The sequence below is a fragment of the Paramormyrops kingsleyae genome, chromosome 14 (assembly GCF_048594095.1).
Source record: "Paramormyrops kingsleyae isolate MSU_618 chromosome 14, PKINGS_0.4, whole genome shotgun sequence".
Lineage (NCBI taxonomy): Eukaryota > Metazoa > Chordata > Actinopteri > Osteoglossiformes > Mormyridae > Paramormyrops > Paramormyrops kingsleyae.
In genome coordinates, this window is record NC_132810.1 from 20,729,936 (window position 1) to 20,757,126 (window position 27,191).

The 27,191-nt window shown below is 42.3% G+C and overlaps 1 protein-coding gene across 1 annotated transcript; it reads left to right on the forward strand.

Annotated features, from left to right (window-relative positions):
- The first annotated feature begins 215 nt into the window (after positions 1 to 215).
- LOC111857981 (uronyl 2-sulfotransferase-like) lies at positions 216 to 26,955 on the forward strand. The gene is made up of 8 exons (XM_023839316.2): positions 216 to 700; positions 16,196 to 16,239; positions 16,338 to 16,493; positions 17,911 to 17,990; positions 18,346 to 18,499; positions 23,479 to 23,576; positions 23,851 to 24,008; positions 25,312 to 26,955. The coding sequence occupies exons 1-8, from the start codon at positions 475 to 477 to the stop codon at positions 25,620 to 25,622; spliced, it is 1,227 nt and encodes a 408-aa protein (XP_023695084.1). The 5' UTR covers positions 216 to 474; the 3' UTR covers positions 25,623 to 26,955.
- Positions 26,956 to 27,191: the final 236 nt, after the last annotated feature.

Here is a 27,191-nt window from a genome sequence, read left to right on the forward strand (position 1 = left end):
ATAAGATTCGAGTATTTTATCAGGGTATGCTACTTGGGGCAGGTATTCACGAAAAAGAAAACGCACAAATATACACAATTTTGGGGCTTGCTAAATCGTACCCAAGACTAAGGGGGTCATCCGAAAGAAGCACTGTGAAATCTGGCCTTAAGGTGTCCCTGTTCTGCAGTAAGAACAAGCTCTCTCAACTGTGGGATTTTCTTAGTAATCTGACACCGGCATTAAACCGAGAGGCTTAAGGGTAACGCGGGTTTGCCAGCTCGGCTTTGCAGAACTAGTCCTGACGTAGCCGGAGAAGGGTCCGCTTGAGATCAGAAGGGGAGACGGCCACAGGATCGTCGCTTTTCAGGCAGACGTGGATCCCCGTTTATTTTTCCCCTCTTCTATTATCCAAATGTTATAGAACCAAAGTTTTTGACTTTCTCCGAGGCGAATGGGTGACCACGATTCTCGACGGCTCTATGCGAGGAGGAGATGATGAATTACAGTACCAGCTACCGTCACAAAAGTCAAACCCAGAATCACACAAGAGACCGGAACAACAAGAGGAGCGCCTGGCTTTCCCTGATATTGTTCAGGTTCTCCCTGCGCGATTATGGCTTTTGCATGACTTCTCTGTTCCTGTTTTGTCTCGGTTCCCTATTCTATCAGTGGAACGGCGGACCCCCCAAATTTCTTCTAGAATTCCGACAATACCTCGGTAAGATCCGATCTCCGATACATTTGTATCTTTTCTCCTGCGGTTTCTTTTCTCCGATCTACTCCGTCCAACAAAGTAGCTGCCCGCACGTTTTCTTATTCCTCCGGCGTACTTTTCTCCTCCTGAGCGGTGCTTCTCCAAGGCGTGTAACGGCACGCTTGCCGACTTAAAGACCTGTAGGCAGATCTTGAGATAGCTTACAAAGGCCCTATTTCTCAGCAAACGCTTTCCCCATGTAACCCCAAGTCCACTGCACAAGGCAAACTTTTACCCCTCCTCTGCCCAGTTAGCTCAAGTACAGGATCAATTTAGAAAAGAGAGAAAAAAACGCTTTCAGGAGAAACCCGCCTATGGCATACACAAATAAGAAAAGGTTCCTTTCATTTTCGTCAGGGAAATAGTAGGATGGATCGAGAGGTGAAACGAGACTTGTGCACCAGTTCATACCACTAATTGCATCCAGGAAAGCCGTCAAGTGCATTTAAAAGCCTTTTGCCAGAACGTTCCCACAGCTTGCATTTTAAATAGAGAATTAATACTAAGAAAAATAGAAAAGCAACAGAAACATGGTTGGTTAAGTTAAACTAGGCTGCGTTTTTGTTTAGCGATCAAATGTGCCGTAAAGAAAAACGTATTCAAATTCACAATTTACTTTTAAATCGGCATTTCTCCCAGATGTATTAGTGTGAATATCTTTTCTCCTGAATTTCATCTGCTACACGTTGATGATGTATGAATGCAAATTTAAACAGTCAGAGTTAAAATGGTGATAATGTAGATTGTTTTAAAATTATTTGTATGCAGACGAATTGTGGGATCGACAGATTTACGTTGCTTTTTGATGGGTTGCACTAGCTTGAGATGGTTCTGAATCTGGCACAGAATCAAACCAATTTCCCACATTTTTAAACTCTTCCTTCGTTTTCTGTATAACTAGTTTATAGTAAATGTCAGTGTCCCCTCCAACACAATCACCAAGTCCAGGTATATAGTCGTAAACTCTGTCATTCTATATGTTGGTTTGACTTCCATTATTTATAGTCGGGTTTGTAATCTGTATTACAAAGGATACTTAGCCTCTCCGAAACCTCTGTGGAAATAACGATATCTCCCTTGAATAGAGCTAATGTGATACGTAACTAAATTAAAATATTTTGTCCAGCAAAGTAGCTCATTCTGCATTTTCTTAATGCGTCTTACTGCGTAAATCGCGCCGATTAATTAGCAAATGTAAGTGAGGGCTGACGGCGGTACCCGGGCATTTTAATTCAGATTCTTACCTTTAGTGCTAGTGGGTGGTGAAGACTGCGGGAAAATGTAATCTTGGGATCCTTACCTCTTAAATGAATCTGCCCAGAGATTACGGTTAGCGTTTAAGGTGCCGTGAAAAACGTACCGTCTAGTCCCTGGTTTTATTAGATCTACACTGTCTGCCTCCTAATTTCCCTGCGGAGAAACATGAAATCACCTGTTCAATTGATCGGCCTATATTAGTTTGTTTGTTTATGTAAATATGGATACTCGGTCTTGCAGAAAAGTTTTCAAAGAACGGTCATTGTTCAGGGAAAGTTGTACTTTAAACACAAATAGGCCTACTAATCATTTTTAAAATGGGGTCAGACAGAGGTGTGTGTTATTGGGTTTAAATGGCGGGAAACTGTCCTCAGTCGCTCCTGTATTTAATTATATACTAACCTGACAAATTGTTAACTCATGAAACATATTGTGAATGCAAACCTCGGGCAGTCCTCCTGATTCCGTTGTCAGGTTGATGAATTGCAGTGCCGCCTTTGCCTGTCTATTGAGATTTTCCTCTGTACGTCAAAATTTGGCTTGACTGCTGTATATGGATATCGTATCTGCAAGATCTGTCTCGTGTGTGTGTTTTTTTCACCTCTGAGTGCAGTCTGGGAAATCCATTTAGCTATACGTATCCACCGGCGCATATGTAGTAATGTTCGTTCATGCTTTTCTGAACAAGCCAAACATTATGAATTGCACGAATCTCTCAAAATGTCTTAAGTGACTGTAAACATCCGAGGGGCGGGGAAGTGTTTTCTCACCTGCTGTACTTTTCTAATCAGTCGCTTATAAGATTATCTATGGTTTTGGCTCTCTGCTGTTCCAAATGACTCATCACATTTGAGGATATGAACAGCATATTGATCGCTCAGCAAGTGGAGAGGATAGTTTGTTGAACTTGATCAGTGATACTATAGATATTTTCTGTGTTGTCATTTGAAGATGTTGACTGCATGTGTTTTTTTTTCCACTAAATTCTTTACCAATGGCTTAAACATCTGTATCCCTGCTTGTTTCATTATGCTTTATTCTTTTGTGGGTTCCACACCCTCTTAAAATGATGCAAGTGCATGATGCACTCTTCTCTCTTTTTTTTAATAGATATGTATTTCCAAGCCTCATTCAGTAAAAGCATATAGAATGTTTTCTTATTGTTCTTCTAGTCTTGTGTCTTCTGCTGAAAGTTGGCTATTGATTCTGGAACATTCCAGAACAAAGCACAGTCACTCTCACAAACAACCCAGGTAACACTACTGTCAATAATACACCAATTAAGAAGAACCGACAATGATACATTTTATCACTAATTAAAGCATAACTGAAGGGGGCGCCTCAATTTAAAAAAAATGTTTTACTCCTCTCTGAAAGCAGAGATGCCATCCTGTCTTCAGATCTACAGAGTAGAGATTTCATAAGGAATGAAGCACCAGTTATATAATAGCAACAACAAAAAAAACAGATACCTTGGCATTTGAAATGGACAGATGCTGTAACAGTTGTTGCTATGGAGCAAATGTTCCTAAAAACAGAGGACATATGTTGACGATATTAGCCCTCTTAGGGAAATAAGTGTTGGATAGGAAACCTTATTTGCATCCTTCTGAACTTCTGCATACCTGAAAGGACTCAGAAAGTTTTATCTGGCAGATACAATATAACATTCTCAGTATCTCTGACTGGTGTGACATTTTATTTATTTTTTTTGCTGTATTATAAACTTTTCTTCTTGTTTAAATGTGACATCATGTTTTGGTTTTATATTTGATAGTTTTCCTAACAAAATGTAGTAGCGCTTAATGTCAGTAATTGTCAGGAGCTAAAGCAAATTTGTGAAGAATTGAACGGCCAGATTAGGAAAAAATGCGGTTTCTCCAGTTGAGAAGCAGCCCACGCATCAGCTGTAGTCGAAGCTGTTAGTTATTCTTGTGAAAATGGGTGTCATTGTCCAGGACATCTGCTGTCATTCGGCCAATTGATGTGTGAAGGTGACAGTTGACAGAGTAACCTTCAATATGTGGAGTATCCACCATGCTGCACTGCAATCCACTATATTGTCCATCTCCGTTCTCTGTTGCGGAGCTGCTGATTCTTACTTGCAGCGTATGTGATTATCCACTATTGAAGTTCCTTGTCAAAACAGGGTCTGTATTCAGGGAAAAGTGTTTCAGATGTTGTTTATGGAACCTCCCCAAAGTGTGCGTGCACGTTAGAGTGTTTACAAGCTCATGCATGAGATCTTGTGGAATTCTTGCGTTGATGTTTATAAGTGCAGACAACCCTCAGCACAATAAACGGTTAAAATTGCTACTTAGTGCTCCATTAAATTTTAATTGCGTCAACCCAGCAACGCCTGGAAAGAAGGTATCAGTCACTGTGACCCCCCCCCCCTCCCCCCCCCAAGCTTCCCTTGGATTCATGTGCAATATCACCCCCCATCCTTGCCAAAAAGCATGCTGTCGCATGCACTGGACCACTCTATCCCCCCACCCTTCCAGATCATTCATCATCAAGCTACTCCGCATACTGCCCCCCCCCCCCCCCTGCTGTGAGACATATCTATGATCTGGGGGGAAGCGCAGTGTTGTGTTTCCGTGTCGTTCAGTCAGTGTCTCATTTACAAAACCCTAATTTAACACTAATTAATAATGCTTTTCTTCTCCATCCCAAGTGATGGATTTTACTAACCCTGCTTCAGACGCTATCTAGATGCCCCCCACATACCTGATTATAGCAAATCTTAAAGGATAAACTATTGTTCTCATACATCTCTAACATCATTTAAATATATATTGTATCATCCTGTCTGCATTATGCTTGTCATATGTTTCGAAAGCATAACGTTACATGGAACGAGCTTATAATATAAAGCAGTGTCAATTCTGAGGCACTGAATTCAGGAACTTAAGATCTTGCGTGGGAGCGCAATGTTTTTGTGATGTCATACAAAGGCATTAGCAGTATCTAATGATCAGGTAGGTTCTTGGTAGAAAAGCTTTTGATTTGATTTCAAAGTGAAGCTGATGAAAAGAAAATAGCTGTTGATGTTTTTCTGAGGTTTATCAAAGGAGATGACTCAGTGTCCTTGATAGTACAGCCAGCGGAGAAGGTGCTGGAGGTGTCTTTAGCTCTATGCTTTAAAGAGCAAAGCAGAACGGCACATTTTAAACTGCAAATTCATATTTAGATTCAGTTGCCGGGGTGATACTTTTATCTAAAGCAGGTAGAGATGGACGTTTTAATGGAGGTTAATTCTGCAAATACAGTACTGGGTAAATTATACCTGTTGATGTTCATTTTCTGTGACAGATGTGCAAAAAAGTATTTCAGCTAGTTTTTATTTTGCATAAAGTTGCATAGTAAATTCTATCCACCAGTAATAGTTCTACGTATTGGTGAAATTTAAGCAGGTCTAATATTCACAGCAACTATAATACTTAATTTGTTCCTACCTTTTTTTTCTCTTCATTTATTTTGGGGCAGTGTTACTTTCATGCAGTAGTTATATCCATCCATCCATCGATAATCAATTACGCAGTAAAGAGTGACTGTGAACCAGGAGTCCGGCCCAGTAAAAATAGGGTAAGAGGCAGAGTTTACCCTGGATAACATGCATGCCAGTCCATACAGAGCACAGTCTCAGACTATCAGCAATATAGAGACACCGGGTCACCTGACCTTTTTGGACTGCAAGAAGAAACCCAAGTAAACAGAGAGAAAGGACCCTGTGGCATTCCCCTAATTTGACCTGCGCTCTTGCCTTTCACTTCCATCTTTTTCCCCACCTGCTTGAGACCCTGAGAATCACTTCCTCGTACTTTTAAACCACATACTGAATGTAGAGTTTCAGCAAAAGTCTTCAGTCCAAAATCAGTACGCCGATAACTGCAAGTGCTCCGCCGATTGTTCAAGGTACTGAATAAAGCGACTGGCTGTGCTGACTTTGCTAGGAGTCAGAGAATTTATTGATTTAAGTGTCCAATAAACATTGTTTTTTTTTTCTCCTTCCAGCTCCTTAATTAAGTAAATGTAATTAAGGTATCCACTCTGTGCAGTTACTCATGTAGCTATGGAGAGCCTTACATGGATGGAGTATTTGAGTGTATTGTTACTACTTTGCTCTCACAATGAGGTTAGCATTGTTGCTTCACGTGTCCAGGGTTGAGGGTTCGAATCCCACAACTGCTGTGTGTGGTTTACATGTTCTCCCTGTGTAATAGCAGTTTCCTCCTGCATGCGGTTCGGCTAACCGGACTCTGACTTACCCCTCGTGTGTGATCCCTGTCTGTGCCCATGGTGACCTTTAACATGTAACCATCCAAGATTATTTCTTATTGCTGTACAAATGTACCATCAGTCCTCAGGAAAACTGCATTCAATGCTGAAAGAGGCTGTTTTTAGTTCTGCTGCGATTCAAACACAGAAATCCCTGCATGTGATGATTAGCCTCCATATTAGGAATGTTGTCATTCCACATCATGTCTAATTATGCATCGTTAACGATTTGATTGAGCTGCTAATGTTAGCCAGAGACCTTTCTGTTGTCAGCGAAGACAGTTATTTAGAACAGTTGTCATGCTCCGGAAGAAATTGTAAAAATTCAGAGGAGAGCTAACCCTGTCTGTCATGACTTTTCATCAACTGCACAAAACGCGGCGTCAGTGGATTTACCTTCTGTTCTGTCAAAATATGTTGAATTATTCTAGGCCATACTGGCAGCCAGAGTGAAATTTAGTCAAAATATTTCAAAATGTCAGACAGTTTCTTCAGGTTGGAATCTTTTTTTAATGTGAAGGAAAAACCCAGTGCAAATATTTTAAAAGCCATTGATATTAATTGTTATTTTCTGGATTTCATGCCTGTTATTACCTAGAATATATCTGAAATCATCACAGGACTTTTTCAGCTCGGGGGCCTTTGAAATAATTAAGTGTTGTAGGTGAATATTTAAAAAAAAAAAAAAAAAAACATTTTCTGACGAGAGAAATGCATTCTTATAGATCTGTTAGACTCCTAGAAAAGACTGTGGTCAGAGTGGTGATGTTTAGGAGTTTTTAATTATTTATTTTAGCATTTTCAATCAAAATATCCCTGCAAATGTGCTGAATTTTCCTCCCCCTGTAACTCGCTTGACCGTAAACCCAACCCGCAGTAGGGAAGAACACCTTTATTGCATCACTGGCCTCTTCACCAAGTTTTTCTTAGGTTTCTGTTTTCGAGTATAGGATGTCTGGATATTTCCGCAGTGATTTTCACAGGAAACAGCAAGATTATTCATCTATGGAAAATTCCAGATGTTTCTTCAGTATTGCTGCACTCGCAGTTTGCATTTCTCATTCAGTAAGAATCATTTAAGTATAGATGTGATATGGGAAATGTTAGGTGTTCGTAGTGCTTATAAATGAAGGCTTTCTCTGAGTCGCTTCCCAAAAGTGAATGTTTCAGCTTGAGTGTCTGAACACACGGGGGTATTGTTATGCTTATTTTCCCTTCCTCAGATATTTTTCTTGAAAAAGGCGAGTGTTTACAGTTCAGGAATTCTTCCCGGCTTTTTCAGTGCGGTACATACCATTCTGAAGGCTGCAATCAGACGCATCCGTCGGATGGCGTCTCTCTCGGAGAACCGCGCCCCGCTGAGTGGGCTGCTCCATAGCGCCCCGGAGTGTAGCTCCTGCAAACGTGCTTTTATCGGAGCTTGTGACAGCCGTGCCTGGGCAACTGTGGAAAAATTCTAGTTGGCCGACTCTCGCCTAAGGTCTGAATTGCCCTTAGAAGTCTGGTCAGTGGGTCGGAGGCCCACGTGTGGATCGCTGCCCCGGCAGAATAGGAACGATAGCAGGTCTAATTATAAGGCCACCGCTGACTTCTATAATAAGGAGTTTCTTCCTGGCGAAAGCTCACTTAGGCCTTTAAATTAAAGGGAGCCTTGATCTTTGGGTCTTGTTGAGGCTTTGCCAGCCGCCCTGAATGCTTGCGCAGCACACCGCAGAGGGTACTTTTCGTCAGCGGAGGGGGGGCAGAGGACAGGCCATCTTTTAAAAAACACGGCGGGCAGAACCGCCTTGCGGCTGCAGGCCTATTTTTGCACACAGCGATCGGAGACATTCCAAGATCCAGGATAGGATGCCCCCATCCACGACGATAATCTACCCTGGATGATCCCTCGCATTTTCTCACTGCGCTCTGGCTAGAATTTGTTGCAAAACAGTGCTGATGTTGCCTGGGGACAGATCCATTAAATGCCTGGGGCAGGGGTGTGGCTACAAGAGAGTGTATCATTTGCCCATCCAACAGAGAGAGACCTAATATAACCAATCAGTACAGAGTAAACAGAATGGTCCCAGGATCCCCCCATTACAGCCCAGCAACTTTTACGATTATGCCCCTCCCCCACCCAGACTGACAACTTTCATGCACAAGGGGACCCCCACCTCAATTCCTCTAGCACAATTCGAACACTATTGCTCACTGAACATACTCCAAGATGGCATCTTGGTTACACCACTTGTGTATGGAAACGTGAACGCTACAGACATTGTGTAATGAAGGGAGGCAAAGACCCACTGAGCTCTCAAAATTTCCAGCGAGCTATATTTTTTTTTATTTATGTCTCCGTAAAACACATTTCATTAAGTGCTCTTGGCTTTTGTCCCTTTCAGCACTTTGTCAATCAGCCACAGGCAAGTCCGTCAGGTTTTCCCACACAGAGCTTCTACTGTCCTCCGGCGCGAGCGACGCGGCTGTGCTATTAACGACACATCGTTAACGGACGAAACCGCTCGGTGTCGCGCTCGGGAGCACTTCCAATTCTGCAGAAAGGCGGGAAACCGGAAAGCTTTTTAAAGACTGTTATCTTCCCTGGTTCAAGTTGTTTTCCATGAATTCTGCTTCCACGGGGAAACCGATCTTCTAAATCTGGCATGACTTCGGACTCGTACATGTACACTCCGGCCACTTTATTAGGGACACCTGCCTAGTACTGGGTAGGACACCCCACTTTATCCTGTAAGCAAATTCTTCAAGAATTTGTCAAGGCATTGATTCAGCGTGCTGGAAATCTTTCCTCATGGAATCTGGTCCACGATATTTTTACACTGTTGGTTTTAACAAGTTTACCCATTCCCCGCTCTCCCCTATCGTCAACAACGTAGTTTTTTCTTCAGAACTACTGCAGAATGGATCTTTTTTGTTTTTCGCACCATTCTCTGGACACTCTAGACAAATGCCAGGAAGGTGGCTGTTTCTGAGATGTTAGAAGCAGCACATATAGCACTAACAATAACACCACTTTCAGAATTGCTTAGTTCAGGAGTCTTACCTATTCGAACACTTAGTCAAACAGTAAGTTAACCCCTTGACCCTGTCTGCATGCTGTATGTATTGAGTTGCAGCAATATAATTCTCTTTTTGTAGGGGGAGCTCATTGGGGTTAACGAGTAGGTGAACCTAATAAAGTGGCTTCTGAGTGTATGTATGTACATATAAATGTTAACCATGTTCTTTCCGATTAGCATGAACAAACAGCTGCTGTTTGGAATGGTCATAAACCAAACAACGTTTTCCCTGTGCCCCTTGCCTTGGCCGTGTGAGGGCTGCATTGTGACGGGAATCTTTGGCGGCTCAACTCAGCAGCGCGCCCTTGGAACCCATGTCCGGAGACATTTCGGTTCCGCTGCAGTGGATCTGAGGCCGACTGATCCTGATTTTTCTCACTCTAGTGTCCCTGTGTGTGCCATAGTCGTGTCATCTTCGCTGTAAGTGACAGAATCGAAGCTATGCTTCTTCGGAAGCTCGGAAACAGGAACTGAAAACTGGAGCCTTTCATTGATGTAAATATCACAGGGGAATAACGTTGCTTTGACATATTTGTCTTGAACACTGAGCCGCTGAGAGCAGAAAAGTTGAGAAAATTTGCAGAGCGGATAAGCATGCTGATGACATCACCGAGTGTCATTTGGAAAGTGGCAGTTCAAGGGGAGTTTTTCTTGTACATGTAGGTGATCATCTGGTGAGTAGTTGGTATAGTGGAGTGATTAAAGGTATGGCCTTCTAATTGAGATGGTTCTGTTTAAGCTCTAAGGTAATTACATTTAATTGCTCTAGTAAGTATGCAAAAATCCCTAGTTGCTTTGGATAAACATATCAACCAAGAAACTTGATATGATGACCAGGATGGTGATATCCTTGTGCTGGGAGTGTAAAATTTCCTTTAATACTAAAATGCACTTTGTTAATATTTGCATATTAGAAACAATATTAATTTTGAACCTTGCCCTATTTGATATATCTACGCTTCACATTCCCTGAATTCTTCTTACATTCCATCATGTGGTTCTGACTCCCTTTGCATTCTGGGATATCTCTCTCTCTTTATGCTAACCTTAATCCATACTCAGTCACCGTTTGGGTTCTCTCCAAATGTTGCAGTGCTTACAAGAGTCCCGCCTGATGTACTATGATCCCATAATTCCATGCATGTTTAATGTCCTGGCTAGAACGTCAGTTACCATGTTCTTGCTTGAAGAAAAACAAGGATGTGAGATATTGCATAGCATTCGTTTATATTCATGTCACCGTGGGTTGATTCACAATGACATATTAACATAGGTATATATAAACACTGGAATTTTCACTGTTGTTTCTCCATTTTTCTTGTTCCCCCTGTTTTATATGGATGTATTTTGCAAGTCCAAGCATGAATGTGGGTACACATTTATTAGAGTTGATGTTTAAAAAAATTAAATTGACCGCATGTTGTAAATGGCCTTCATGTGGACAGTGTTATACTTCTGTTTTACCACAAAAATGTGACTGGTTGTTTGCAAAACTAACAACTGCAATATTACGTTTGAATATCGAAGGTACCAGCCTTGCGTGTAACTCCCATGGCGTTTATGTGAAGATGAGGTCTTCGTGTCCCTGTTAAAAGAGAGAGAGGGGACGCAGCCTATTGGGGCCACGCAGAATATAAGTAGCTATTTATGTAAAGTGCCGCTGACATCGAGAAGAATGGAAATGAATTGTAAAACAGTGAAGTCAAGGGGACCATTAATGATCAGCAAGCCACTGTAAGATTGATGGATCTAGAAGTTTATGAAGTTTTGAACACTTTCCAAAGCCCACAAGGTGATCCATTTAATACTGTTAATGCTCTGAATTATAAATTCCACGGAGTATTTCTGTCTTGCAGGAGACGGGAATACTGATGTTGTAAAACAGCCTGCATGCTTCCTAAGCTTATGCTGTGAAAGAAGCTTTCCTCAAGTGAGTGGAAAGTTTGATTTAATCTGTTTAACATGTCACTTCCTGTTTCAAATGCTAGTCCTTGTGAACTAACCCACTGCATGTTCCAACTGAACAATTAATGAATTATACCTTGCTTGTGAATTGAATTCTCACTATAAAACAAAATGTTGAAAGCTGGAATTACTTTTGAGAACATGTCCAAGTGCTTATTTATTCTTCTGTTCTACAAAATTAAAAATGCATTTTCTTTAATAATGAATGATTGCTTACATGTTCCCAACAAAAATGGGTCACGAAATGATTAATATATAAGCTTAGCTAAATGGAATTATGTTTTTGTTCTAATAATTGCAAAAGCATTTTCTTGATTAGGGAATTCCCTGATGCAGTATGAGGTCATTTATTTCATTTTAATTCATGGGTATTTCCTTTCTCTGACAGACATCCAGATATTATATCATAGTTAGTTTAACAAAAAATTGTATGACTTTTGTTTGACTTTTTGATCAATTCAACACTCAGTAAGATGTGAGCTGGCTGCTCAATGAGTAGTAATTCAGTCTCAGTCCTCCAGGGTTGTGGGTTTGATTCCTTGATGTATGGAGATGGCATGTTCTCCTTGGGTTCTTGTGCTTGTTCTCCAAGTTCTGGTTTTCTTCTATACTCCAAAGATACACAGTTAAGATAGTATGATGGTCCTAAATAGCCTTGTGTGAACCTGCCTTGTGCTTCATGTAACAGACATAACACTCACTGCATGTTTTCCTTAACTGTGTCCTTTTAGGATTAATAACCCTCCGTGTAATCTGAGTTGTGAATTTTCGCCAGCAGTGAGCAGGCACGACCCTCTGTTGATCTTCGGGAGTTTGTACTGCAGCCGATGAGCTGAAATGACGACGCTGCCAGATTGGTACTTTAACTCGTCTGTTATTGTAATCAGTGTCAGTGGACTGACCACACAGTAGTCCTAGGAAAACCAGTGCGGTTTCCTGTGTCATTGGCACTGTGTTGAGGGATTTTACTGTCTGTCCTCGAGTAGGAGCCTAAGGATACTTTCTTGAACATTTTTTTTTTATCCTTTATTTAATTTCTCATTAACATTAGATGTGAGCCCTAACCAATTAGAGCCGATATCATAATAAATTTCATCTTTATACACTAAATTACTGAATTACTCAATTGCTCAATTACACAATTACAATTACGATACTTATGTATTTTTACTCTGCATTGGGTGGGGGTGGTTCAGTGGGTAGCGCTGTAACCTCACACCCTCCAGGTCGGTGGTTTAGCCCTTGTCCCTGCTCTCTGGGTTTGGAGTTTCCATGTTCTCCCATGTTCTTCAAATTTCCTTCAAATACTCCAGTTTCTAGTTTCCTCCCACAGTCTAAAATCGTGCAGTTAGCTGAATTACTGTTTCAAAATGACTCCGCTTGTGACCCAGGGTGTCCCCCTGCTGAGTGGCCCGTACTTCCTGTTAGAGGGTCACTAGGGTGACTCTGTCAGGAGGCGTCTGAAAGGCCCTGTCTGTGCTCTATGGAAAGTCCATTGCGAATCTTCTCATTTGTTAAAGTGTCACTAGAATTGGCAGCAGCCTAGAATAATCCTGAACGTGCGCAGTCCATGTTTGTCTCTTTCCCAAGCATGATGTGGGCCTGCAAGCCAAAAAGCTTGATGTGCTTCTGCGGGAAATGCAATATTTTTCTTGTAGAAACCCAACTATGTACATAATGTTCGTTCTGGACACAAGAGACACAAAAACAGGATGCTATTTTTTCTTAATTACCCATTTCCAGGATAGATCACGTAGAAACACGGCGCTGCCAAGTGACCTTTCCTTGATTCCCGTTGCCGTGATACTTGCAGACCAGCAGAGGAAGCCCGGAGGCCAATCTGTCCCTGAAAAAGATGGAAGCTCTGGAAATTCAAGGATCTTCAATCTGAATCCTGCAGACTAAGCATCCATCTTTCTGTTTTTTTTTCTTCAGCGCTGATGTTCTTCTACGTCATGCCTGTTTTCACAACATGGGGGGGGGGGGGGGGGGTTTCGGAAGTGGAAAGTTCTGCAAAAAGTCAGGTATTTAACCTTTGACCGGTTCAGAGAAAGGGGACAGTGTTTTGTTCCTCGCACCAGATCCCGGTAAGGGCAAGATGGCAATTATCCTGGGCTGCATCATCTACAGGCTCCTTCTACTGGCTCCATGGGGTGCCCACCTACTCAGACATTTTTATTTATCTAATTATATATCGACTGTTGTTGCTCATTGTATGTAAGCATAGATCAGTGGTCCATTCAATGTTTGCAGCTCGTCCAAAATGCAGCTGTGTGTCTGCTGATAGACCATTTCTCACCAGTTCTGGTATCCCTCCATTGGTTACATTTATTTTAAATGATAATGTTTGTTTTTAAGACCTTAAATGGGCTGGCACCAACATATCTGGCAGAGATTCTGCACCTCCACACCCCGATCAGGACCCTTAGGTCTTACAGCCTGATGGTTCTAGATGTCCCTAGATCTAGGTATAAGAATAGAAGTGACCAAGCTTTTGCAATGGTGGTCCTTCCCCTTTGGAACACTTGTATATCAAAACTGTCAAATCAGTAGAGAATCTGTTTGTATTGGCATTGATACAAGTGTAACATGATATTGTTTCCTTTCCTAGTAGATATTTTATTTTATTATTTATATTCTATTTCATATTTTTAATATAATTTGCAATGTTTTATTATTTTCTCAACTAAAAAATTCTGATCACTATATCCATTTAATGTTAAATGCTTGCTCAGCGAACAAGCTATAGCGAACCGGGGGGGGGGGGGGGGGGACAATTCTCATCTAAGGTGCCACATGGGCTTGGACCAGACCAGCATTTCAATAAACCTTTTTATCCTTAAAGATTTTGGGGTTTTTGAAATGGTATCAAATATATATTTGCAAGAGATGTGCTTTCTATGGATCAATGTCCCTGATCGATGCTAATCTGCTTTAAACCAATGAGCTTAAAGTGGCAGGACGGTGAAAGAGTCATGTGTCTCTGCATTTTCCTTTTTACCTTTTCTGGTATATTACTTACTTTCTTGGGTTAGTCCATTTGACCCATTATAAACACTGACCCATATCTCTGAAGACTGATAAAGTTGAGAAATGCAAAGTGGTCGAGGCCTTTTGGCCAGTAAGTGGATACTCCGGCACTGGACGGACACCTATTGGTGGGGTCCTGGCATTTGAGATGGTGGCCCTGCCCCCATTGTCCCCTCTGTAGCACAGGGTTACTCTGTGGGACCCCTAATGACTTAATGATCTGATCCACTGTTGAGTCTGCTTGATTATCAACAGAGACAGTTGGAACCTCATTCGGTGTGAGTTTTATAGGAATGATGAGTGGAATAGCGTGATGGGAATATCTCTGAGGGTTACAGAGAAATTGCGCTACACAAAAACTCGCTATTGCACAATGCAGGCTGCACAAATAACAGGGAAATTGGGTACAGGAGTGGCTTTAAACAGCTGTCGTGATGGGAATGAGAGAGAGCGAAAGAGAAAGTGGGCCAAGCACCGCCAGCAGGAGCTGAAAGGTCTTTGTCCATTTACCATCCCGTCAACTAAAAATAGCACATGTTCTGGTTGGCCAACCAAGACACCACAACTAATTCTGTGGTGAGGTTTGACAGCTAGAACAGCCTTTTGCTAATGTCACAGAGATGTTTTTGGGGCCTGCAGTGTAAGCAACACAAATATTATGTTTGTCCTCTGACAACATTTAATTATCTACAAATCTGCCAGTGTGGTAGATGTCTGTGTTGGTCAAGAGAGACAGCGTGTTTTTTGTTGCACCAGAATTATATGATTGAAATAATTTATTAATTAAAATAGTTATTAATTATTCATTAGAACTTTAACTGCAGCATCAGCTATTTTTTTTTATTATTATTATGCTGGTGACTAAAGGGCAAATATATCTACAGCACAAATTTAGTTTCCTAACATAATCACCCCAAAGCTCAAAATATTACATGATCAGCATAACAGACAGGATTCCATAAATATGTAGAAAAATCCAAGGTACCAGGAAAACAACTTTAATGTGGAAAAAAACTACTTTTAAAGTGGAATGTTTAGTGGAATATTGTGCCATAATAGCTAATTTTTATTTGCATGTTATATTGTTAACACAATAAGATGTTTCTTTCAAGGTTCCCTTTGCTGAAATGTATTTAAGTTTTATCTTTTGCTAACCTATACTTTTGAAATGACTAATTTCATAAAGCAAATGAAATGGTTGTGCAGTAAGTGCATGTTTTTGAAATTCCAGTCTCTAGCATTCCAGATACATGCCAATGCCAAAAGATCATTCCGGGGCACGTTATGGTTGTCTCGTTATGTGTTGTTTTGAATCTGTCAGTAAAGAGATTTTCCCTGTCAAAATCCATATGCAGGTTTTGTTTGCCATTTATTTTGGCATGGTTCTGTTAGCATGGATGTGATTTTTTGTTTTATTATTCAGTTCTGAAGCACAGCTGGGCAGCTCGTTGGGTAGGAGGTTAGGTGTTGCCTCACACCTCAGGAGTTAGAAGCTCTTGCTGTGTGTGTGTGTGTGTGTGTGTGTGTGTGTGTGTGAAGTTTTCTTATTCCCTCTCTGTCACATGGGTTTTCTCGTGCAGTTGAGATGACTGGCATGTATACATCAGCCATCTTACATGTATGTGTGTCTCTGTAATAGATGGATATATGGATGGATGGATGGATATTTGGTTTGGCCCAAGCGAGCTTGGTGGTCCGAATGGCCTCCTCTTGTTTGTAAATTTCTTATATTCAGAATACTGCATGACTCGTATGTAGCTAATGTATTGTCAAATTATTTTTTGTACGTAGTATGTCATTCTCAATTTTCTTGTGTCTAGTTTAATTTAGTTTATCTGTTATAATGGTTCATTTTCTCTTTCCACAGGACAGTCAACTTTTTTTGATGACCATGGACCCTATCCCCCTAGAGTGAGTCACAAATTTCTCTCTTGCTTATGTAAATGCGGCAACATATCGACCAGCCCCACAATACTGACTGGCGCCCCCTTGTGTCCCGACGCTGCCAGGTGCTGCCATTCCCGAGCCAAGTAGTCTACAACCGGGTGGGGAAGTGTGGCAGCCGCACTGTGGTCCTGCTGCTGCGTGTCCTGGCTGAGCGTCACCAATTCACCCTGGTGTCCTCCGAAATCCACAACAAAACCAGGCTCACGAAACACGAGCAGGTAAAGGGGGGCCTGAGTCATCACTGCCTGAACGTGGCTAGCATCACATTTAGCGTTTGACCTCGATACGTCCTTGAAGCGGCACCGGCCGAAAATGCTAACGAACGCGCTAGCCCCTCCCCCTTTTTCTTTCGGCTCGAGAACTGAAGAGCGCAGCTGTATTTGTCTGCCGGGGAGCAGAGAATTTGGCACGGGTGGCCAGCGGGGGAGCCGTTGTCATTGCACAAACACGAGAACATGACAGAGGGCCAGGGTGTGTGTTTGCGCTTTTCGGTTGCACTCAGACTGGGTAAATGATCCTTATGCAGACTTCGTGTCTCCTGGCCTTGCGTTCATTTACATTAACTGCCAATAAAAGCAGTGTGTTTGGGGACCTGTGACTCATTTATTGAGGTCTGTCAAAATGACGTTGGGTAGAAGCAGGTCAAACACCCCTTGCCTTGAGTAGGAGTGTGGAGACAGACATAGGCTTGTTCAGATTCGCTTGCCTTTGGGGTTAGGGGTGTCATCTGTGCACCCTCATCTTTCAGACTTTCGGGTCAGACGGTTTATGGAGCAGACACATCGTGACTCCCTAATGGATGAAGTGTGCGAATGCAAGCACCCACCTGACACCGACTGGCCAATGAAAAGACGGCATCAAAACCCTGGCCTGCTCCCTCAATGCCTTCTCATAGCATTTCTATAACTGCCGTACAGTTACTCCTGTTTACATAGCCCCTGTATCCTCATGAAGTTAGCCAGGATGTTTTAAGAGTGGTTCACTCAGGAAGTAAAGGACAGCAAACATGGCAGGAATTCCAGACCTTCACCTCGCTTCCTTCTGCCCCCTCCCCCCCCAAATTCCTCATGTCTTGTCCTTTCGCTGGTAACCGGACCTGTCGACAGCCTGGGCATTGTGTATCTTACATGACCTGCTCCCACCTATCTGACAGGTTATGATGTAAGGGGTACGTATCCAGGCAACCAAGCAATCTGTCTGACAGGCTCTGGAAATATATGGAGAATTTTATGGGCCACTAACAGGTGCTGAGTGCCGTCCTGACTGGGCCCACTGATTTTATTACCATACCTGCCAGGAAAGCTGTTCTGATTTAATTGGCGGTTTCACCTGCTAGCTACATCCCCACGCAGGACTGCTGTGGTTATTCAAATTAACTTTTCAGTCACAGCCATTCCTTAAATGCAGACGTAATGCTCAAAAATGGCAAATAAAACAAATTACGTACTAAGCCGTTTTAGCTTTTCCGGGGTTCAGTAGTTTTTGTCAGAATGATTGCTGGTAGGTTAACAATGTAGTTCGTTAGCAGAATTCCGAAAGATGCTTAAAAGGTCTTCAAATGTCTTGAAATCGATTTTTGATATTTGTCATAAAATGTGTCGGTCATTTTCTGACCATTAGTTGTTTTTTTTCCAGGTGGACCTTATGAAGAATATTAGTAACCTTCCAAAGCCATTCCTCTTCACACGGCACGTACATTTCCTTAACTTCACCAGGTACGAGTCAAGCACGTAGACCCGGCCCTGTCGAGAGGGAGGTCACACTGTGGTAATAGCTTAATATCCCATAACACTTCATTCAGCACAATGGGACAGAGGTCGTCTTAAAAAGCATCAATATGGTAGATAAGGACCTTCCCATGTGACTTCAGGTCGTAGGAATGGGGCTGCTGTTGCGTTTTTGAGAGGGATCTTTACGACAGCAAGTATTTAAGACCAGGAACTCATAACGTTAATGCTGCTAAATGAAATCATGAGAGGCATCTCTCACTCTTGAAAGGTATTTAACGACTTACAGTTACAGGTTACATGGGAAAATACCTGAGATCATCACATACCTTTTGCCCCCCAGGTTCAGGATCGAACAGCCTGTGTACATCAACATCATTAGGGACCCTATAAGCCGATTTCTCTCCAATTATTTCTTTCGTCGTTTTGGAGACTGGAGGGGAGAGCAGAACCACCTGATCCGGACTCCTGGAATGAAAGATTTTGAGAGATATCTGGTAAGGCTCCTATCGTGGCTTTTTTATTCCATGCCTGGAGGGGGCGCTCTGTATTCCTCACATTGGTAATGAAACACCAGATCAAGGCTCACAGTCACAGACTATTTGGTGTAATATTACCATTTTAATAATTCATGTTTTTTTTTTCTTTATCCCTACTTTACAAATGTTTCACCATTTTACTGTTTTATGTCTATTTTTAATTATTTGACAGTAGGGATCTTCAGTGCATCCAAACACAAACATGTCTGTAGTAAGACTCATCTGTATCTTTGGCATTGAGCAAAAAAATATGTAGATTATGTTTTTAAATACCTTATCCGTGGTAACAATTGCATGTTGATTAAAACGTCCAACGTAGTGCAGTTGTATGTGTATATATGAAGTTTGCGTGTTCATCCCGTGTTTATACGGTTTACCTTTTGGCTCTCTGGTTTCCTTCTGCTCTACAAAGACATGCGGTTAGGCGAATTGGTGTCTCAAAGTTGCCCATCGTTTGTGACTGTTTGTGTAGATCCCCTGCAATGGACAGACATCCTTGCCTGAGTGTCCTCCTGCCTTGGCCACAGTGCATTATGGGATATGCCCCAGATCAACTGTGATCTTGTAGTGAATCAGCACTTGTCTTGTCACCTGACCTTGTCCTGCCCTTCAGTTTCATCCCTTCCCCATCTTACACATTCCTATCTTTGCTGACAGGCATTTGCTCCAATCCAGTCCTGAACTACACTGACCCACTCTTTAAAACCCACGACGAGGAGCAAATGTGTCTGATGATTAATGCATTTGTCAGAGGCTGGCCTGTAATGGTTGTGGTCTAGTAATGACAGTTTAAATTAAGGCAGCCAGCTACCACACCGCTGTCTCTGCCACATTGGGGATGAATCCACTGTGGGTGTCTCTAACTAACAATCATGTCGCTATCGACCTCATCGGCACAAATGAGCTCACTGGGTTTCAGAGCTGAACGTGTCTCCAATGCGGTCTATGGAGTCACCCTGAAGCTTCTTCTATGATAAAGACAGAGAATTACGAGAAGTTGTACGTTCATTATCCTATAAGTTATCAACCTAAACAATTTTCATTCTGGAGCCTCTAATTATTTAGAAGATATTTTTATTTATGTACATCTAAACTGAAATGATGCTTGTCTGTAGTCTGTTCTGAGTTCAGGCTTGAACTATAATAGGCAGATAATATTTAAATGCGCCCCACAAAGCAAAACACAGTAACTGTGTTGACGCTGAAACTGAGAAAAGGGGGCTTGAAAGTTTGTGCATGTTCAAAACTGAGCATAGCTGAACGAATGTATTTCCTTAACGAGATAAAACAAAGCCTAAGAGTCCCGATTTCAATAATGACTCAGTTTTGGTCAGATGCAGTTACAGCGTTTGCTTTTGTACGGCAGATGTAACCGCTTATGATCAGCAGGTGTTACTCGAGGCCTCGAAGCACATTTGTCCCGTGTTTGAAAAAGAGAGTTTTTGTTTAAACACACAGTCCGGCTTGAATCAAGGAACATAAGCTGCAATTAGAAAAAAAACCTGATTTAGTGCTGGGTCTCGTAAATATGACAGAGGAATAAAGGCGAGGCGGCATGGCACCCAACCGCCGGTGGTGTTGGGTTTAATTTGCTTTGTAGGGGCTGTGGGGGCTGGTTAGGGAGTGTTCCTCGTGTATAAATAGGGATGGCCCTCATCCCAACCGCTTCCTAATTGACAGCTTGGCCTGAAGCTGCTTTTCCTGAGTTGGGAATTCGGAGATGTGGTGCTTCACAATTTATTTCTTTCTTTCTTGTGGTCTGAGCTAGAAATTGCTTGCATAGTTTACTCAGCATTTTTTAATTTCTGCTTAATACCTCCAACCACTGCGGGGATCTTTCCTTCATCATTATATCACGCCCCAAACCCCTGACTCGTGCCAAGACCCGGGGAGGGGGCCGGGGGGCGTGAGGCCGGCTTTAGTGCCCCGTGAAAGTCGTGTGGGGTTCGCCTGGCCGTCCCGCTCGCGTCGTGTCCGAAGGGAGCTTAGACGCGTCTGGCGGTTTAAGTCTATAACAAATCCATCGGCAACGCCCACATTACTGCGTGGCCACAGAACCGCAAGCAGCTGCGCTCTTTAGCAAATCAGTTGCAGCGTTTTAAAAAACACATGCGCTCGTAGATGGCCGGTCGTACTGCCAACCATGCTGCGACCTATATCTGGATATTCTCTTAGCCCCCCCCCCCAAAGCCTTTAACGATGGGCCAATCCGCCCACTCCCCCGCCAAGCCAAACTTCCTGTCTGAAACGGTCCACCTATCCCCGACTGTTTTCGCGAGGCTTGTCTCATGCGCAAGTAGCAACCAAGAGACTGATCAAATCCACGGCCCCCTCCTCCGTGGAAGAAGACGCAGTTCGAAAACATCCACGTACTGGCACACTGCTGTGAGATCAGCTCTCGCGCTGCCCGAAATCTGTCCCCTGCCTGTGAGCTGGCCGGCGTGTAGAGTTCATTGGTTTCACCGGAGGATGATTAAGTGGAAATACTTGTCAGCTTTTTTTCCCTGGAAAACTAATAAGCAGTTTTTCTTTGTTTCTTTTTCTCCGTCCTTCACAATGCACACATTTCGCATTCATTAACAGATCGGCAAATAATACCATAAGAAAGCATCTTGATTTAATACTATTATTATTCACTTTCATATGCTTTCAGACTAAGAACCTGTGTTGTTTGTTCCGTAAAATTTAAAAGTTGCATGCTCCTTAAAAAAACCTTTTTTGCTTATTATTCTCTCAGATTTTCTGGAGGCCAGTGTGGGGGTGTCCCACTTGTGGGAATTAATCTTTGCTATATGAAGGTGGGGTTTCGGGAATTAGATACAATGATCTATTACAACACACTACTAATGATTTTCTCACAAGGCCCAACCAAACCCTAGATAACAAAAATACCAGTCCTAAGTGTAACACAACCCGAAAGGCAACAATAAGCCTAACGTTAGCTCTAGCCCTGGACCTCTAATAGAACCCTAAACATGACCCTGATACCAACCATAAGGACAGCCCTAACCTTAGCCCAAACCATGAGCCTAAACCTAGCCACAAACTTAACCTTAGCCTTAACCCTATACAGGTGATTCTAGACCCCATGATAAATAATTATTCTAAAACCATTTAGCAATTTGTCCCATGTTTTTCTGTACATTTTATGCCCCATTTTTTGTCCCAAAGGGGGGTGGCATCCAATATTTCTTCAGGGGCCTCAGTTCAGAATGAAGCCTGGCCCCAGTCCTAAAACCAAGCGGATCCCTAGATATGATCCTAATACCAACCATGTTTTCAGCCAATAATTGTGTTCGCATTTCTTCACACATCTTCTGGTACGAATCAAACTGCCCAAGCAGCCTGCAGCAGGATGTAGGGCTGGGCCGTACCACCCGAGCATGCGTCCAACTTTCCTTAGTCACCCTGAACAAGTTCATCATTCATATTAAGGCCAGCTGGGTTTGTTGGCATGTGGTTGGTGATCAGTGTTAGAGCCCAGACCAGCACCCAGTGGCATCAGAAGGAACGATGTATATCGTGACATCGTAATAGGTACACATGCAATGCTCACACCATGGAAGGATGCGATGTTAGAGAGATTTTAAAATTATTTAAAATATGACTAGCAATGTTTAGTGTACAATTTCACAGCACAGTGCTGGGATGCAGCCTGACCAGGATACCATTTTGTCACAAATACATATGCACCCTACAGGCAATCGAGAGACAAAAGTTCGCCTAACTGCATTTCTTTGGGCCATGGGCAGAATGCCAGAGTAGCCAGAGGAAACCCATATGGCAGAGAGAGAACATACAAACTCCACACACACAACAGAGGTGAGATTTCAAGGCCAAACCATGTAAGTGTGAGGCAACAGCGCAACCCACTGAGCCACCATGCCACCCGTGTTTCCAAAATGGTACATTCCTCAGGTCACGTGACAAGTTGCTGGCCATGTTGACTGCATTACATCCCTTGTTCTGCTCTTTGTCGCACATGGAGTTCTAAATTAGCTGCACTTGCTTGCTTCATTATGTGTTGTGCAATGCCATTTGATCTGCATTGTTCTGATTTTGTTTCTTTTATTGCCAGTTAACACTGCAGCCCACAATGTAATTTTTGTGAGACAAGAAAATGGCTGTCACATCCAAAGAACAAATAAACCTATATATCTCTTTTTCTGTCCATGCTCTCTGAGTTATCTCAGCTTGAGAGTGTAATTTTTTGGTTTCCTAGTATTTCTGCTTTAATGTAATCTGTCTTGGATCTTTCCCCTGCCTGTAAGGTCACGCCAACTCTCTTCAAATTACCCCTAAGTTCCTTGATTATTCAAAGAAACTGGGTTGATTTTGTGGGAGGATGTCTTCCTGGCGTCTTTCAGCCAAAGACCGTAATCATTCCTGCTGCATGTGAGCAAGCACCACCTAGTGGAATGAATGTGGAACTGCAGCTTTCGGCTGACGGTGGGAACAGCTGCTGTATTTAATTGTGTTGGAATAAAACAGCACAAAACATTTCCTGAATAACTGCGACCCCAATAGTTTGTTTCATTCCTAAAAATAATTGCTGGCAATTTATTAGAAATTGTAGCTAATGGTTATTAATGTTTGAGTAATATGTCAGATATTACGAGCATTATTTATTACATTTATTAAGTTCTTATTTTTCTATACAACCACTGCAGAAACGTATGCAGGAAGTCATTATATTTGAAAAGGCTGTCATCTCAAGACATAACATATGCTGACACAAGTTGTTTTACTCAGTTTTCTGTGGTCAGGCAGGGAAAAACCTGATTTGCTGCACATTAATTAATAAGACTGGGTATGTGACGAGGTAAAACGCCGGATGTGTTTGCCGCAGCCGAGACGACCCTTAGATGTGAAGTAGGACTCGCCGCTTGTACGGTCAGTAGGACTCTGCTGCTCATATCTGCCTTTTTACACTCCAGGACATCAACGTGTGTATTCTGGAGAATTATCCAGAATGTTCTAACCCTCGCCTCTTCTACATAATTCCCTACTTCTGTGGACAACATCCTCAGTGCCGGTGAGACTTCTTACGTTTTTTTTTACGTATAGATATTATACTCAAAATGTCCTATTTTGACAAACAGGATGAATGTCAATATGATATACGAAGTTACGATGACATATGATCATATAGATAGTATTTCCCATAATTACTCTTTTTCATTTTAGTCATTTCCTGCATTTTGCTTGACTTGGCTAGATTTTCATTGTCATTAAGTCACCCTGAGCATGATCAGTGCTGCTCATCTGTTTTGGAAAATGTGTTTTGTCATTGTAACTTCTTTCCAAAGGGAGCCTGGTCCCTGGGCTTTGGAGAGAGCCAAAAAGAACGTTCTGGAGAACTTCCTCCTGGTGGGGATCCTGGAAGAGCTGGAAGATGTGCTCCTCTTACTGGAACGTCTTCTACCTCACTTCTTCAGTGACGTGCTCAGCATCTACAAAAGTCCCGGTCAGGCTTTACTTTATGGGCTTTGCTTTGTGGATCAGTATCAAATTAAAGTCAAAGTCAACTATATTGATTTTTGTGTGCTTGCACGACAAAATGAGGTAGTAAGGTTCTCCTAGTGGAAGCAACTTGCATAATAATAATTAAACCAGAGAGTGGAATAGAATAAGTAACATAACATAAAAAAGGCAACAGTTAGTGTCCTGATAAGGTGCAAAGGTCACATATCTATACACATATGGCAATGTATCATGGATCAATTCACTTCAACATGAATCTTTTATATATATATTTTTTCTCAGTAACTTGTGCTTCTACATATTTTCACTCCTGCACTGCTCAGTGGGGTCTGATTACATCACCCCCTGGAGAAACTGCAATCAGGCTTTTTTTCACCACAAATGACACGAGACTTCGGAAACTTCGCTGTCACAGTAATTCATTTCTTTCACCTGACCATGGAAACACATGAAGCATTACACCGATGAAATGGCAGGCTAATGCCAGGGAGACACAAGCGAGGAATAATCTGTTCCATATAGTTTGCAAAAATCAGTTTGTCCCCAGGAATTTTCCACCTACTGACCACTAGGATGTACAGCTTAGCAAGCATACCTGCCACTAGGTGGAGCCATATGCCTAGGAAAGTAAAATAAACTTGTGGTGGCATAGTGGCTCTGTAGGTGGCGCTGTTGCATCACACCTCCAGCACTGCTTAAAATCCTGTCCCCCCTCTGTGTGTGTGTGTGTGTGTGTGTGTGTTCTCTTTATATTGTATATATTTCCTCCTACTGTAAATCATGTCTGTGCCCTGTGATGGACTGGCATCCCATCCCCAGGGTTTCTCCTGCCTTAAGCCCTGAACTACCTGGGATAAATGTAAGACTAACCCTGTGACTCTGTGCTGGGTAAGTGGGTGGACTGATGGGTGGACTGATGGGTGGACTGATGGGTGGACTGATGGGTGGAGGGATGGACGGATGGATGGACGGACGGGTGGAGGGATGGACGGGTGGACTGATGGGTGGATGGATGGGTGGACTGATGGGTGGACTGATGGGTGGATGGATGGGTGGAGGGATGGACGGATGGATGGACGGACAGGTGGAGGGATGGACAGGTGGAGGGATGGACGGATGGATGGACGGACGGACGGGTGTTCTTCAATTCTGTGGTCGGTGAGGTTTGGCATAATTACCGTTGCATAACACGGCAGATAAACCGTAAGTGAAATAAATAGCAGTGCAGTCTGCCCTCATTAGGGATGCTTATCCCTCTGCAAATCTGTCTTCCTCCTGTCCCGCAGAGTACAGGAAGCTGGGGAACATGACGGGAACGGTGAAGAAACACACCCCCACCCTGAGGGCCCTGCAAGTGCTGTATCAGCGCATGAAGTATGAGTATGACTTTTACTACTTCGTCCGGGACCAGTTCCATCTACTGAAGAAGAAGATCGGCCTGAAGTCGGCCTCAACCCAAACGCACCAGCCGAGCTTCCTGCTGAACCTGCCCTTGGCTACTCAGGAGCCAGAGGAGGAGGAGGAAGAAGAAGAGGATGATGAGGAGGAAGAAGGTATAGAGTTGGATGACGCCCACAGCTGGTTAGTGCAACCCTAAACAGTCCCACCCACAAAAGAGGTGTGGCCAACATGGGAAGCTAGACTGTGATTGGACATTATTCCCAACTAGGCGTATCCAGGCAACAGATCTGTATTATTACAGATGGTCCTTAGCATCTGCAGAATGCAAGAATCTTCATAGAGGTGTGAAGATTGCAGCAGAGTACATACTACCCATTAACCATGGATATTTAAACAAAAGATCCATTTTGTAAGGAAATCAATGAGATTGTCCTGTCCAGGTCTAATCTGGCAAGATGTACAGGGCTTGGACACTTTGGACTGGATTGCCAATATTCGCTATGGGGAGGCTGCAGCTTTGGGCAAGGTGCTGAATTTTCATCTTCTGGGCCAGGTGGCGTAAGGACACCTTCTTGGGAATCGTTGCGTTTGGTTCCCCCCAAAGGCAATTATTTCAGCTCGGCGTGCTTGTTGAAATGCAAGTGGAGTGCTGGCGTTTTGAAGGACTGACTTAAAGAAGGAGTACAGAGTGGTTCCTGTAGAGAATATGCATTTCAAAGGAAAAAAAGTGATGTGAACAATTATCACTGATAAGATGTGCAGCAGAGTTGCTGCTCACATAGGGTTTAGATGCTGACTATCCTCTAATGACAATACATTATGTAAGAAAATATCCACTAAGCAAATTAATAATACAGCAATTCATTCATGCAAATAGTGAACTTAATTGCTTTATGTAACAGCAATGCTTACATATTGAAAACCCCATTTTACTTTTCATGGTACAGAGAGAGGACTCAATCTTACTCATCAATGTCAAAACTATTAATAATGAAAAACGGCTTGTCTCCATGGCAGCAAATGAGCTGTCCATCGAGTATTTTCCTGGTCTATTAAACTGACCCAAATTCATTCCAATGTATAATATTTTATAAAGCAAGCTGATTTATTGTACAGCTTTTTCATCTTGCCCATTAATTGGCCGTGCATTTCTTCATTGATCAAACCTTTTGTTCTCACATTTCTTGTAAAAAAAAGTACACTATTAAATGAATTAGCTTGCATCTATAACAGCTTGCATATGACGCCAGTAATACAGTGTTAACGCATGTAAATACTCATGCCGTACATCTCAGCAGTTGAACAAATTGTTTTTTTTTTCTTTTACTATTTATTAAATGTATACATTGCATTATAGTTGTGTTTCTCAGGAAAAAAAAATGGAAAATATATTTTTCAGAATGTATTTTGGCAATCGCGGTATCAGATACTGTTCTTGTAGCACCTTGAAGAGTTAAATTCTGTCTGGGCTCCTGTTTTAAACAAAAAATGATATATGAGAGCCATTGAATAAAACATCATTGCTATCATTTGTCTATATTTTAAATTCCAGTTTCAGCTTGACATAATCAAACCATCATGTTTGATTGTTACACAGCGATGTTTTGGCAAGCAAAAATTTGCCACCCAATTCACTTCCTCTTAATCACCTGTTACTCAAAAGTTACAAAAAGTTACTTTGACACCTGTTTAGAATCACAAAAAAACCTGTTTTTTAGCAAATTAACAATAAATTTAACAAAGAAACAAAAGGATGGAGGTAAAC